Source organism: Python bivittatus, unplaced genomic scaffold (assembly GCF_059951505.1).
Source record: "Python bivittatus isolate LINGU-HERP-01145 unplaced genomic scaffold, Pbiv_v1 ctg000690_np1212, whole genome shotgun sequence".
Taxonomy (NCBI): Eukaryota; Metazoa; Chordata; class Lepidosauria; order Squamata; family Pythonidae; genus Python; species Python bivittatus.
The window spans coordinates 14,427,570-14,442,969 of NW_028277096.1; the positions used below are offsets into that span (position 1 = coordinate 14,427,570).

A 15,400-nucleotide genomic window follows, 5' to 3' on the forward strand; every position below is an offset into this window, starting at 1 on the left:
TATCCTTAGTTATAATTTTGCCACAGCAGCATTTTACTCCAAGCATGCTATACTTTTCTGTGCAAGCTAGGATCTCTAATCTAGAGATTACCTTTCAAGCTAACACATGGTTGCCCAGGTCATAGCAACTGGGAGGTATCTGCAGTCTTTGGCACACTTCAGAAGCAAAGATTGCTTGCAAGGATAGAAAGATATTGAGCGATGTAGTGATGGTGTTGGAATAAATTAGCTTTGGTTAGATTTCTCTTTCTTCTCTTTTTCCACCTGCCTTCACTACTTCTTCACCTTTTTCTCTGCTTTGCATAGCATTGCTTAGTCTGAAAAGGAATAGCATGATGGATGTATATATGAGAAGCAGACATTAATGCTGAAAAGTTTACCTTTTTACATGTCCTAAGCCTGCATTCCAGAAAAAGGTGCCTTTCAGAGACTGGACTCCAGGCCTCTTCCTAAGAAACACTCTGATTTTGAGACCAAAGTGCCTATTTCTGAGTGTAGGATCAAGTTGCTTTGGACATTCTGGAGTTATCTCAAGTTCCAAGAGAATCAGAGCAGACTTTCCAACACTCAGAACAGCTGTGCTGTACCTAAAGTGTGAGATTTCAAAATCAAAATGGAGTGTGTTGAATTCAAAATGTTTTGCATATTGCCACTCTTAAAGATTTCAGAAAAATGTTTTGATAGCCTTAGTTGGAGATGATGGGGACTGAACTTGTGATCTTCTACATACAAAACAGGTGCTTTGCCATTGACTTATATCCTGTGTCTCCAGCCATATCAGCTGGGACTGATGGGAATTTTATGGCGGAGGGGGTGTCTTTTAGGTCAAAAATTACTCACACTTTCTCAAGAGTCTATAAAGGGGGCAGTTGCATTAACAATCTTGTCCTAAGTTTCTTAGGATTTTCTAATGTGAAAAGGACAGGAAGACCTCAAGGGTGGCATCATAAGCTATGGAGGGAAGGAGAATCCAGGAGAATGACTCCTAACATCACTTTTTAAAAAGCAGTAGTGAAAATCTGATCATCTCAGAGCATAGCAACAAAAAGAGAAAGTGATGCAACCATGTACCTGTCTTTCAGAACCCAGGAATTGATATTGGGGACGTTTCGGAGAGAAAAGCACTAAGAAAAAGTTTGAAATGTAAGAGTTTCCAATGGTACCTGGACCACGTCTATCCAGAAATGAGAAGATACAATAACACCATTGCCTATGGAGAGGTAATTAAGATGAGAAGGAAGCACCACATGGAACTTATACGGATTCACTGTGAATTTTAGAATACATTTTATGTCTCTCCACCAACCGTTTTCTAATGAGATCTTCAGGGAGCAACTAGAGTCAGCCAGTTTTGCTCAAAACTGGAATGGAAACTCTTTCAGCCACCCACAGTGGCTATCTAACACAATTCTTGCACTGAGAGTAGAAGGTTACAAAGATTTTTGGAATCAATTTCATTTGCCCTTGTTCCATGTAATCCAGAATAGTCTACACCAGAAGTAGGAGACTTAGTGTCTTTCAGGTGTTTGGGGCTTCAGTTACCATCCTTCCTGAACACTGACTTTGTTGGTTATGAGTTGTGGAAGCTGCCATCAAAACCTCAGAATTTGCACATTGCTGTACGTTTCAGCTTCCTACTTGAGAAACTGTCCTGGTTCTTTCTCAAGATAGTTGTTTCTTGAACCTGGTAGCTTCTTTACCACTGAATCCTTCTGCTACCTGCCTTGTGATAGCTGACCATTATGGCTGCAATACAGTGCACTGTAAATAATTTCCCAGCTCTGCTACCTGTGTTCCTTTTTCAGTGGGAAGACTAAAGTTATGAAGCCGGGTTCCTTTGCTTGCAGTGCAAGTTTCTTACCAGTGACTCGGTCCTTATTATGAACACGGTCCAGAGAACTAGCAACTGCATTTGAGGCTCTCTCCTTGAAGAAACAGCTCAAAATAGGTGGCCATTTACCATCTCATCATTATCAAATCAAACTGGTAGTAGCATTTGAGACCCTTGTCTTGGTCTCTGGCCTGTCTCCCTAAAGAATTTCAAACTTTGGATCAAGTGAGGAGAAAACATTCTCCTTTGCCTGAAATTTAGTGGAGAGAAATGAGTTATAGAATTCACTAAAACCAAATGGCCATAAGTGCACTTTGATTCATAATACATTCTACTTTACTTATAAAATAATCTGATGTATCACACTGGGTATGAAATGTACGGTATATCTTTCAGCCCTAATTATTAAGGGATGAATGGATTTCTTCTGTTGTTTCTTTCATATTCCTTGTATTTGCTCAGCCTTGCAATCCTCTTGAACTCCAGTTCGATTAGGAAGGCTTGGGCTGTATTGACTTGCAGTATTTGAGTCATCATGGCCAGAGCTGATGGGAATTATTGACCAACCACATCTGGTGGGTCATGGACTTCCTGTTCCTGGTGTAGGCAGCACCAAGCTAAAGTTGGTTTTAGACAGCATGATCTGAGTTGGCTTTAAGTGGTATGGATTGGCTGCCATTTAGTTCTAATTTCAGTTCAGTTTGGATGGCCTGTTTGATCTGATTGAACCATTCAAACGGATTTGGAAAATCTAATTGATTTGAACTGTCAGTCCATTTGGAAAGTTGTTTTGATTCTTTATTCAATCAAGTCACTTTCAAATCAAATTTCCAAATTTAAGTTTTACACAATCCTTGTTAAAGAGTAACTTCCTAAATTCAGTTATACTGAACTGCGGCTCAGTGGGTTACATGCAGATGTTTGAACCCAACATCTCCAGGTCAGTCTGGGAAAGATCTCTGTCAGAAACTCTGTACTCATTGTAACTCTCTAATATAACTACTAAATTAACCCATTTTTCTGGGTTTGCACAATACAGTGAGCCAAACTAATCAATGGCCTGGATTTACATGACCCACTAAGCCACAAACAAACAAAAAAGAAAGCAACTGACCAAGAGTTTATTCTGATTGGAGCAGTCTATAAGCCCTGTAAGTAAGTAAATAAATAAGGTTAATACTAGTCCAACATAACAATTATATTGATCTGGTTATGTGTGTTGGATGGACACAGCCACTGCATAGAATACTGAAGCTGATAGATCAATAGTTTGACTTTTATAAAGTCAACAGGTCCCATATCACCTTCACTATTCAACCAACATTTCTTTGTTGATGAACAAAGCCATTGTCCACTCTGAATTCACTTCGAATATCAGAGCTCAAAATGGGAGAAATGGCTCTAGCAAACAACTGTTGGAAATTAAATTATGGGTGGGGTATCTGTATGGTGGTGATGGTGGACATTCACAGTGTTCTCCTTAACTGAAACCTCCTACTTCTTGCTTTATACAGTATGTGAATAGGGCAGGTATCCACCACCTCTGTGTCATGTTCAGCCCAGAATTAAAGTGTAGACCTATGTGCAGCAGAAAGCCATTGCATAGCACTTGGGAGGTCTGCAGAAGCCTCCTTTGCAAGCCATTGGCTTGACAAGTTGGCAGAGGACCTAAGGAAACAGACAGAAATAACTGACCCATAATTCATTTTCAACTGCCATTCCATTTCAAACATAACCCATCACTTATGAATGGACATTCTGCTGTTTTTACAGTATATCAAATTTCCATTCCACCTAGAGAAGGAGGAAGATGAGGAGGATGTTTTAGGTTAGCATTTCAAAAGAGAAGAAAAATCTTCAATCTCCCACCACTTCTGTAAAAAGAAAAATGTTTGGCTGACAGGAGGAAAAAGCTAAGAGAGAGAGAACGAGAAAGATTCCTAGGAGACTCATCCTATAAAGATGACAATTATGTATTTTCTTCTATGACCTATGTACCAGGATAGATAATTCTTGATATCTGGTGGATACACTCATAGTATTTTGGGGGAGGAAAGCCCACAGTGGGTTTGGTTATGATGAAGACTGGGTAGAGCATTTTACACCTATTTAAGAGTCCAGCTTTTTCTGACTTGGGATTCTTTCTTTACTATTTTTTACAGTGTAAACATTATTTTAAGGCAGCAGTGGGATTAAATTTGCAGACTGCATGTGTCCCCACTCCCCTTCCCAATCCCCATTTTTGTGGTCTCTGGAACATAACTGGATTCTCCTACAAACTTTGGGAGCTTTTCTGGTTTTGCTGGTGCTGTTTTTTCCCTTTTCTAAAGAAAACAAACTGTGTTTAAGATGGCTAGATATGCCAGTTTGGAGTAAACCAACAGCCCCACCAATGTGGGGGGAGATGAGATGGAACATTTCTGCTCTACCTTCTCTAAGAATATCACCGCCAATATTACTCACCATCTTTGCAGCTTGGGAAGTTGGCATATTTTCCCCTGAAAGGGCAGAAAATATTCCATGATTGTGCCATCAAAATGTAGTCAGTAACTCCAGGGGTTAAAAAAAACCAAAACATTGTGCATCATGCGGGCATACAAACAGAGATTGACCATCCCTGCTTTGTAACTTCAAGAATGCAAAAGTATTTGAAGACTGTGTACCAGTTGCACCTGATCCTAGATCAGGAGGTGCTGCTGACAGTCATTCATGTGGAGTCCTTGGTGCTCTCTGAGCTTGGTTGCTTGCTTGGAGATGTTTCATTACCCAACTAGGTTACATCATCAGTGTGAGTGAGTGTGAGGTTTTCTCCCTATTTATATACAGTAGCTTGCCCTGCCAATGTTGGTAGGGTGGTGGCTTTCTCCTTGGTAGTTCCTTGTCAAGGAACTACCTAATCAAGGAACTACCAAGGAGAACTACCCTAATCAAGCAGCATTCCCCTCCACGCATCTCAGCCTGAAATGCCAAAAGAAAGTTCTTGAACCAAATTGCTTTGAATTCTCTGGGCTTAGCTTGGCCTGCCATCCTGATAGAGAGAAAGGCCCCTCGTACCCATGGATTCCTCTTTGCAGTCAGAACAGCAGCTAAGACAACTTTTGCATTTAAAAAAAAATCTGATTCGGTTCCAAACTATAACATAGTCCCAACTATGCAGAATCTGCTTTATGATCTCCTCCAGTATTTTCTATTCTGTCAAACATTATTCAACCTCTTTGTCACAGGATTTGTTTTTAGTAACATTGTTGAGCTTGCTTTATTTTTGCAAGATGATGGAAAAGATTGCTGGGCATCTATCTCTGTGTTGATCTGCAGCCTCCCTGGCTGCTGCTGTTTGCTTTCCGTGGGACAGAATCACTGTGTGGAAAGTCAAGAAGGCTGCAGATTGCTGGAGAGATGATGGTGAATTAAAAGATAAGAAGATACTCAGAAATACAAGAATCCCAAACTCATGAGAATTTCACTAGAAGGTTCTCCTTTTTAAACAAACCAACCAAGACTCATTTTGTTCATAAAATTGAAGGAGACTACTGTAAGTAAAAATGAATGATTAGCAAGAGCACTGATCAAGACTTCCAATGATTGCAAAGCAATTGTGGGAAACACTTGCCAACATGCCTTTATCTTAGCCTTGCAGAGTCTCATTCTGTTTCTGGATTTGTTACAGCTGCGGAACAACAAGGTAAAAGATGTCTGCCTCGATCAAGGGCCACAGGAAAATCACACAGCGATCCTCTACCCATGCCATGGCTGGGGGCCACAGGTTAGAATCAGACTTGGTTACCATGATGTGATTTGAACAAGGATGATGCAAAAGTTCTAACAGTCTAGTGAAGAAGCCCTAGTGGATTCTGCACTGAGCAGAGAGTTGGACTAGATGCCTTCAAAGATATGTTCCAAATCTAGGATTCTTAGCTTCCATCACTTCAGGGTTACCAAGATAGAAAGTATGACCATATTTCACACCCAACCTTTAACTTCATAGCAAGCATTTCATTGTGTTTAAATTAAAAAAAAAAAAAATTAAAGTAGCCTGGGGCAAGGAAACTGGTGAGTACTGAAGGATGTAACCATGGGCACATTTTCCAAACAAGCATAGAGAGAATTGGGACTTGGATGCTCCTTCATCAGAATCAGGAAAGCATTCCTTTTTGAAATGGGGCTTGTGCATTGCTTTCAGATCTGGGGGAGAAACATCTCGGTTTCTGAAGTGCATTCCTGTTTGACCAGTACCATGTGGGAAGAACATGTATGTGTGCACTTACAGTATATCTTCAAGGGGGGTGTCTTCTTTTCTCTCTCTTCCCCCAAAGTTCAACAACTGTGTACTTTCTGCACCTGAATAGAACTTGTCCTCTGCTCTGTTTCCTTCTTCAGTGGCAGATTCTTTGCCAAGTGACTTTTCTAGAGGGAAGTTTTTCCACAAATGCATAGAGTCATGTCAGCATTTCATATTGGAATTCCAAACTTGCACCAAACATCTGTTTTACAACTGGACATGCAGGCAGATCTTTCACTCCTCCCCCCCAACACTTTTTTTGGGGGGGGAAGGGTCTCACAGATGGTGAAATCAGAAAGATCATTTCTACCTGTTTTTAGCCTTGTGTGCAGAAAACTCAAAGAATTGTGCTGTTACTCCTCCCTCAAATTTATTCCAAGAGTTGCCATTTTATTTTTCACACCAGGATCCTACAGAGTGACAGCAGGCTGCTCCTGCATCTCTTGGAAGTGTCTCGGGGAAACAAATGGCAAGGACAGTTTAGGAGACACCACAATTTGCTCCAATAGAGATTTCCAGTCACTTTTTCAGAGTAGCCCCATACAGCATACATACTATCAGTAATAGAAATACACCCAACCCAGGATCAGTGGGAGCTCCGATGCGTGAGACATAATTTGCAAAGGAGCACCTTGCTCCAACTGCAGTGACAACTACAGAACCAGAAGGCATCCCAGACTGTCAACCAGCTCTTTTTATACCTCACAGTTCTTCTGGTTCTTGATGAGCAGAGCCTGGAAATAATGGAATAGCTGATGAACTAGACCAGTGTTTCTGAACCCCAGCAATTTTAAGATGCGTGGACTTCAATATGCTGGCTGGAGAATTCTGGGAACTGAAGTCCACGCATCTTAAAGTTGTTGGGACTCAGAAATGCTGAACTAGACCAACAGCTTTCTTTAGAACAGATCTACAAGAAGGCTGACAATTGCACAGCCCTGGAATTAGGACTATTCAAAATACTGTGAGCTTGAAATGGAGCAAACTCAAAATGGCTATTTAAAAAATTCTGACCTGGAACAAGACAACCCAGTTCTGGAGTTTTGTCCTAAATTCAAATCAGATTAAGTGTTGTAATCATTGTTTCAGGTGTTGCCATTGGGATCAAGGGAAGCTCAGAAGAAGCTCCAATTCCCTTGTCATCCTAGGGTCACAAAAATAAATGAGATGATAGTCCATGCTGAGTACTATCTATCTAATTTAAAAGCAGCTTAAAAACTCTAAGAAGTGAATCCAGTCTGAAAGGATCTCTGTTTTCCCATAAGAACACATGTTCAGGAATATTTAAATGTGTTGATTTTGGCACTTAGAATATTATATGAAATTGAGTGATGATCACCTGAAAAGTCGCTGACCCTTACTGTAAAGGAGAAAAGCACCTGCTGGAAGATGGAGCAAACTTCATGGTTCCTTGATCCCATTCAGGTCTGCATAAGTATCCATGTGCTTTCTGTAAAATACATCCCATGTGGGGCCATGAAGCTCTTTGAATTCAAAGGGAAAAAGGCCCCACCCACAATGACTTTTGTGTGGTCATCTCAAGAGGACCTGCTGAAAATCTCTCCTCCTTGTGAGCTTTATGGGACCTGAGGGAGGTGGAAGACGGTCTCTCTGGTGACCCTGTACTATGGAACAGGTTTTTCCAGAGTCTTGACTGATGCCCTCCCTTCTTATTTTCCAGGAGATTGTTAAAAACTTCCTTTTCCAACAGGCCTTTAGCTTGAAGGGATGGGTTGTGGACATCCATCTGTATATTTGTTTGCACATTTTGGAGAAGTTGCCCCTGCATGATTTTTGTCCTTGCTTTGAACTTTGTTTTACATGGCTCAGAGTTGTAGGATTGGGACAGTTAACAAATATGGTAAATAAATAAGTAAAGAAATGCTTTATAAAATATAAAGGCACTCCAACTTGTGCAGGGGTACTCAAGCAGCACCTGATCACAATTCCTTAGATCAGCTGTGTCTTTTCCTAGCATCACATGGCTGCTTTCTGCAAGGGCAGGACAAGTCAGAAAGAAGATGCATTTTGTTTAAGAAGTTGTGGATGGGTGTGTCATGGGTGCCCTCCCATGTGCTAAAGCACCTTTTTCCTTTTGAATCCAAAGAGCTGCACAGCTGTTGGCCTTGCAGAGTAAACCAGATAGGAATCACAACCAGATGAATTAATTCTACTTTGGAGTCCTTGGGGTTCTCTGAGCTTGGTTGTCTTCTGGCAAACACTTCATTACCCAGCTAGGTAACATCTTCAGATTCAGACTCCACAGTTCAACCCTGAGCTACACATATTCCCTAATTCTACTTTATTGTAAAGCTACATGGACAGAATCTTGCAGGTCTGAACGTACATATATCCCCCCATCTCATTTACAGCCCAAGACACTAAGGACCGTCTCTTCTGAACCTCTTGCCCCACCCACTATCCAGCAGTGGGCTATGCTGTCTCTTATCTGATCATTCCTTTGGTGGCATCTTTGGGCCCTGTCTCCCAAGGTCTTTCCCACATACCATCATAACAGCACCACTACATACACAATGTCACCATGGACCTCTGACTATGCCAGGTGATCATTTGGGCTTTTCTGAACCTATTGCAATCTTCCCCTTGAATTCATTAATCAGTTTGGAGAGGATGGGGACAGCGGGTCTTAACCAAGTTCTGCAGGGCTGCTAAAGAAGCCCCGCATCATATGTTTGAAATATCTTGGTTGAAAGGGAAATAAAATAATCTCCATGCTATTTGCTTATTCTGTGCTTGTAGTTGAATGCCCCAAATAAATTATTTGTTATCCTGAGCCAGCTGATATGGTTAGTTCCTCCCGCCCTCCACCTCCAGCCACTGTTTTAACGAAACAACTTTTCTTCTACAGCTTGATTTCTTGAATTAAAATTTTGTGCTGCTGCTTGAATTAAAATTTTGTGCTTCAATCCATCTGTCAAAGAAGCGCAAAGCTGTTTCACTTTCCCTGATCTTCTCTCCCTCCCACCTTCTTTTTTCACTTCTTTTCATTGTTAGATAGCAAGAGAGACATTTTTTTTCCTGCCTCACTGATGTTCTATTCATTTGCATTGTGTCTTTAAAAACAAACAAAACAGCAAATCAAGGTGGTTATTGATTTGTATAGAAGGTGGGAAATGAAAGCTCTTCTGACAGATAAGCTGGGGGTGGGCAGAATTTTCACCCTTTTAATTTGATTCCATATAATAAGTACCTGTCAATTAAAAGAGAGATGAACAGGAACATTCAACCTTGGTGCCATTCTATAAATTACAGTACGATTCCTTCTATTTCACATGCTCAGCCTTGCTTAAGCAGTTAAAATACTATCAGAGGTATGAATAAATATGGGAATGTTCAAGAAATGCAAAAATCCTTAGAGGAAGGGGAGTCCACCAGGTATGGTAGGAAAGGTGAAGTTGGTGTCCATGACGGTGCAATCACAGCTCCACCAGACAGAGCTTCAATGGCACTGATGTGGCCACCATCTTGACTTTTTCAACCATACGTTCTGGGTACTCCTGCATCTAAGGATTGTTTGCATTACTTCAAGATTCCCATATTTATTTTTGACCATACCCATGCTTAGAGGGAAAAATGTTCCAAGGGTGCATCAGTTGCGGGGAAATGTAAGTTCCCCTCCAAAAGCTGACACTGAAGTGCAATCTTTGGGGAGTAATAATATCCATTGGATTTAAATGAATTTAATATAACTCAATCCTTGTCCTAGCTCACCTACTTCCAAGGAAAGACCGAAAGATCCTGCCTGCTAGCCCTAGAATGCTGACGGGATGGGAAGAATCATATCAGGCTTACTTCTTTTACTTGGTCCCCTTCAGACAGGATGAACTTCAGCTATAGGACCATACTGTACTATATAGTAATATAGTACCTACTGTACATATTGCACTCTGCTGTCTAGCCAGCATAGCTGAAGTTTATGACAGCTGAACTTGTGAATTATGCACTAGCAACAGAGTGCAAATTCCTTTCTTTCAATTTGGATCCACAATCCCACTTAATCCACTGTGTCAGACCCAATCCCACAGTAATATTTCCCAATCCCCCATTTCAAAAGCTAGGAGAACATAGCGCTAGAGTGTTGAAAGGAAGAGACTGATGCGCGAATCTCCACTTTGGTGCAAAACTCAATGAGGGACTAGACAGGCTACCAAATACCACTCTAATTGTTTGGTAGGATCCTTGTGAGAATAATGGAGAATGCTTCAGCCCCCACTTGCATTTCATCTGCTGGTGCCAAAGATCAATAGCATAGTTTGCTGACAGTTTCAGTCAAGAAAAACACAACAGTGTGAATCCTAAAGTAGATTTAATGCTTGTCTTCCTTCCAAATGTTTTCTCCACCACACAAAAAGAAGAGGAAACTAGAGAATCCCGTCTTCTTTGCTGGAACTCCATCCAGCATCAGTTGTGAACCATCTCTACATCATTTATGGCCCTTCCTCTGACACCAGAAAAATGAGCTGATGATATACATACATACATACATACATACATACATACATACATACACATACATACATACATACACGCACAAACCAAAAATTGGAATTCCTAGGGAAACAAGGATAAAGTCTTTTTTTAAAAAAATGCATATTATGCAAAATGTTTTTATTCCCAGGAATTTTCCCAGGAATTCAATATTTTCATCCATAAGATCTCAGATGTCATCTTTTCTTATGTGAAATCTGAGATTTCAAACATGAAGCCAGATCAGATCTTGCTTGCTTTCCTTTTTTAGCTGGACAGGCAAAATACCAACCAGCTAATTAACCTGTGACTTTTTCAAGTCCCTGCTTCATGCTTTGTCCCCAGTGCTTCTTGGCTGGCATCCCCCAGCACTTTGTGGCAAAGGTGTTCTCCCCTCCTTCACCCTTCCCAGCACATCCCATGGAAGGCCAATCAGAGAGACACCCCAACCCAGGAAAGAACACCCACCAAACCAGGTAGATGATACCCCTAACACAGCCAGTAGCTCAATCTATAACAAACAAGATGACTTTTTCAAGTCCCTGAGTAAAAAAGCTGGGAGTTGAAATCCACACATCTTAAAATTCCCAAGGCTGAGAAATACAGTGGTACCTCGGTTCACGAACTTAATTCATTCCGCGACTCTGGTCACGACCCGAATTGTTCACGACCCGAATCAAATTTTCCCATAAGGTTCAATGTAAATACGGTTAATCCGTTCTGACCCCTCCGAATTTGGTCGCGACCCGATTTTGGTCACGTCCCGAATCAAATTTTCCCATAAGGTTCAATGTAATTATGGTTAATCCGTTCTGACCCCTCCGAATTTGGTCGCGACCCGATTTTGGTCACGTCCCGAATCAAATTTTCCCATAAGGTTCAATGTAATTATGGTTAATCTGTTCTGAACCATATGTATTTTTTTTAAAAAACCACAAAAATATGAAACAAAATACAGTACGAAGAGAGAGATCTCTAACCTTGCTCGACGTGACTTCTGGCGTGGAGGACAGGAAGGCGGGTGGGGAGGTGGTTATTGCTTGGAGGGAGGGTCCCCCTCCCTACAGGAAGCCACGACCACGTGTCATGGCAGGGAAGATGGCCGTGGATCCTGTTCGTCACCCGATCCAGCGTTCGTGAACGGAAGCAAAATTTTGCGAACGGTGCTGTTCGTGACCCGAATTGGTCATGAACCGAAGCGTTCGTGACTCAAGGTACCACTGTACTGATATAGAATCTAACATGGAGAACCTGCCAGAGTCTTATTAAAGCATACATATCCAAGATTGTGTGACTTCTAGAAATGAATTCATCTATCTTAATGAGCCGCCAAGAGGTGCTTTGTTCATGCTTCTCAGCACTCCCAAACACTCTTTCAGAACTGAATCTGGAACATCGCACTGCTGCATGAGGTATGCATGGATTTCTAGGCAAATTATGGACACATACAATTTGTTCCTCTAACATTCAGTTATCTCTTGAAATTTAACGCATGCAGTATTTATACTTAGTGTGAAAAAAGAGAGCTCTGATTGGCAATGTATTTTTTAACTCATATATAGAAATATTGCAAGTTAACACATGTCGGCTTAATTTCAGTAATCCAACTACAGGGCCCGCAATTGCACTCTGAATTATGGTGACTTTATAGTGACAATCTTTTGTGCCATACTAAACCAAAGGCTCTCTATTATTCTCTAGTTCTGACTTGCTAAAGGCCATTCCAAACATCACTTAGCAAGCCTAAAAAAAAAAAAAAGAAGAAGAAGAATATAATTAACTTTCTCCCACTGTGAGCACGCAGACCCCGACCAAAACCATAATGAAGGAAGATGGATGTTCAGTGTTAATTTCCAGCAGAAGCGATCAAATTGAGTTAGCAGTGTGCCAGCTATGATTCTGGGCTTCTTGTATTTTGCAGAATTTTCAGGCTGGTGTCAATTTAACATTAATTAAGATCAATTGCATTTCTATAGGGCACAGAGAGGGGTTCTTCTACAAAAATGTAAAGTTGAAAAATGATAAGGTAGACTTGCCTCTGCTATCTCTTGGGTGATACAAAGTCTATATAAGCTGAACACTTTACACAGCATCGCCCACCTCCCCCCAATCCCAAACATTATATTGAAATCTTCACAACAGTTTGAAAGTTAGACTTGATCAGTTCATTTAGACCAGTGTTTCTCATGCTAGCTGAGATATTCTGGGAGTTGGTCCACACATATTAAAGTTGCCAAGTTTGAGAAACACTGATCTAGACTTTGTCCTGCTTAGAGACTAACTCAGGAAATTGTTGAAACAAGCTTCAGAGAGATGGTCTGGTTCTCCAGAACAGGCTCTTTCACCCATCTGTGTTAAGGCAACTCTTGTACCCTCTGCATTTCAGAAATTGTAGCTCATATTTAAACATTGGTTAAACCTTCTTGCACCCTTAATATTTGCAGTTCCATATCTTTTCTGGCAATTTTCTCCTTGAGGCAGATAAATGAAATTAATCCCAGATCTTAAGTTGGTTTGTTTTTTTATTATTGGGGTACTACATCCTGTGGTTGTGGAACTCTACTTTCTCCTGTGCTCCATTAATTAGCCCAACTTCCAGTATGTCATAAAGAAAACTAAAAAGACATACTTGGAATGGTGAATTTATCATAGTACGAATCACTGGCTTAGCTCTCCACCTCTTCTGTTACATAGTGATTAAGATAGAAAAAGGAACCTGTGGTCCTCCAGATGTTATTGAACTACAACTCCCAGCAGCCACAATCAGCATATTCAAAGTTGAAGGAAGCTGGGAGTTGCAATTCAGCAACATCTGCCAATACAGGTTTCCCATCCCTGGCTTAAGGCTATGCTGTATTTCTAATGTATGGAATTCCACATTTATAAAAAAAGTAGAAAAGTGTACTGATTGCTTTCAACATATACAAGTTTTCTCTTGATTTCCATTCCTTGGAATGGTGTTTCTCCACTGTCTTTCAGTGAAAAGAGCACTAAACTCTCTGTCTCTCTAGTTGTCATGTTTTGCATTCAAGGGGGATGAAATCACCAGGCCCCTCACCACATGTATTAATAGATGGGGTGCATTAAAAGGAGCATAGCATCCAGTATACAGTAAGTAATTGTTCTATTCTATTCTGCCGTGGTCAGATAATATGTGGAGTATTGTCTCCTAATTTGGGGTACCACAGTTCAAAAAGGACAGTGACAAATTAGAGCAAGTTCAGAGGAGGGCAATCAAAATGGTAAAGAGTCTGAAAACCAAACCTTATGAGGAACAGTTAAAGGATATGGGTATGTTCAACCTACAGAAAAGACAACTAAGGGGAGATATGATAGCCCTCTTTAAATATCTGAAGGACTGTCATACAGAAGAGCCAGCAGACTTTACTTTCTCTGCCTCAGAGAGCAGGACCAGAACCAACAGTTCTGCCAATATTTTCACTATCTTCTTACCATTAGGAAGACTTCTCTAATACTGAACTGATTCTGCCTTCTGTAATAGATTCAGACTCTAGGAAAAGCAGAGAACAGCCTTATACTGTCAACTAACTCTTCAGTTATTGGAAGAATGCTATTCAATCCCCATCACTCTGAAGTCTAAGCATACCCATCTCTCTTTACAAGGCTTAATTTCTGATCCACTGATTATCCTCACTGCCTTTCTTTGGACCTTCTCCACAGCTTCTCTGAATCTTTGCCCAGAACTGGACACAGTACGTGAGATGGTTTTACCTATGTAGAACATCATTTAAGTTCATAATAATCCATATTATCTTTCACTGTCAGATCATATGTGGTGCTGGAGAAGATAATATTCATATCTCTAAGCCTGTTTCTTTCTCCCTCCTCCTTCTCTAGCTTGCTCGCTACACCAAAGAAGGATTTCTTCATTTAGGAGCTCTTGGAACCACAGTATTGCTCCCAGATACCCGCTGCCTGGTGGATAACATGAAGAGTAAACTCCCTCAACTGCTTGATTGTGAGAAAGTCAAGAGCAGTCTCCATAAGCGTTGGAATTTTATACAGGTTCATGTCATTTGCAATTATTTGCAGATAAATTATTTGTGGCAGGCCAATTTTTTTTCCCAGCAAAAGTCCATGTTCAAGATCACTTTTGCTGCTGGAGCATATTACAGGGTTAAACCTTAGTCTGATCTTACCTTCTGTAAGTCATTCTCCTCCAATAAAAGTACAGTGAGAAGTATGATGACCTTTACAGCTTTGCTGCAAAGATTGTAAAAGTGTGTGATTCTTACTTTCAGAAGATCTAAAGCCTAAACTTTCTAACCTTCATTTTTTACAAGCCAACTATTTCTGAAATGCTTTTAGAATGGGACTAGGAATAGTAATGTTGCCAGATTAGGCCTTCACCATTCCAAAACTGGGGTTGATTGCTGAATATAAAGTTTTCTTGTTTTAATTTAAAGGAGAAGAAGGGACTGGAAAACTACCCGGCCATCTATCCAATTATATATAAAATGTTGGATCATCTCTAGCTGTGGGCTGAAACCAATCTCCCACTCTCTCCTTTTTCCTTCCCTCCAACCTTCAGCAGAGCAAAGGCCAGTTCTGAATACACATTTTGTTAACTAGTTTTGACAAAAGGAAGGCTCAAACAGATGGCATTTTTTAAAAACAAAAAACCACACACTTTGTGAGTGGAGCCAAAGCTAATAGTGGGTGGAATATGCACTGAAGAATTATTGTAGGCCACTGAAATTAGAGCTACATAAAACTAAAGAGAGAGTTTCAGTTTATTCCAGCCCACCTCTACTGTATTCATTTTAATTTTAATGTGGCGA

At 40.6% G+C, this 15,400-nt stretch overlaps 1 protein-coding gene across 1 annotated transcript in view; it reads left to right on the forward strand.

Annotated features, from left to right (window-relative positions):
- GALNT17 (polypeptide N-acetylgalactosaminyltransferase 17) overlaps window positions 1–15,400 on the forward strand; it is a 233,785-nt gene that overhangs the window by 214,742 nt on the left and 3,643 nt on the right. The window contains exons 8-10 of the mRNA XM_088152409.1: window positions 1,083–1,220; window positions 5,499–5,594; window positions 14,457–14,624. Coding sequence (XP_088008535.1) covers window positions 1,083–1,220; window positions 5,499–5,594; window positions 14,457–14,624 — 402 coding nt within the window. The remainder of the gene's footprint in view (window positions 1–1,082; window positions 1,221–5,498; window positions 5,595–14,456; window positions 14,625–15,400) is intronic.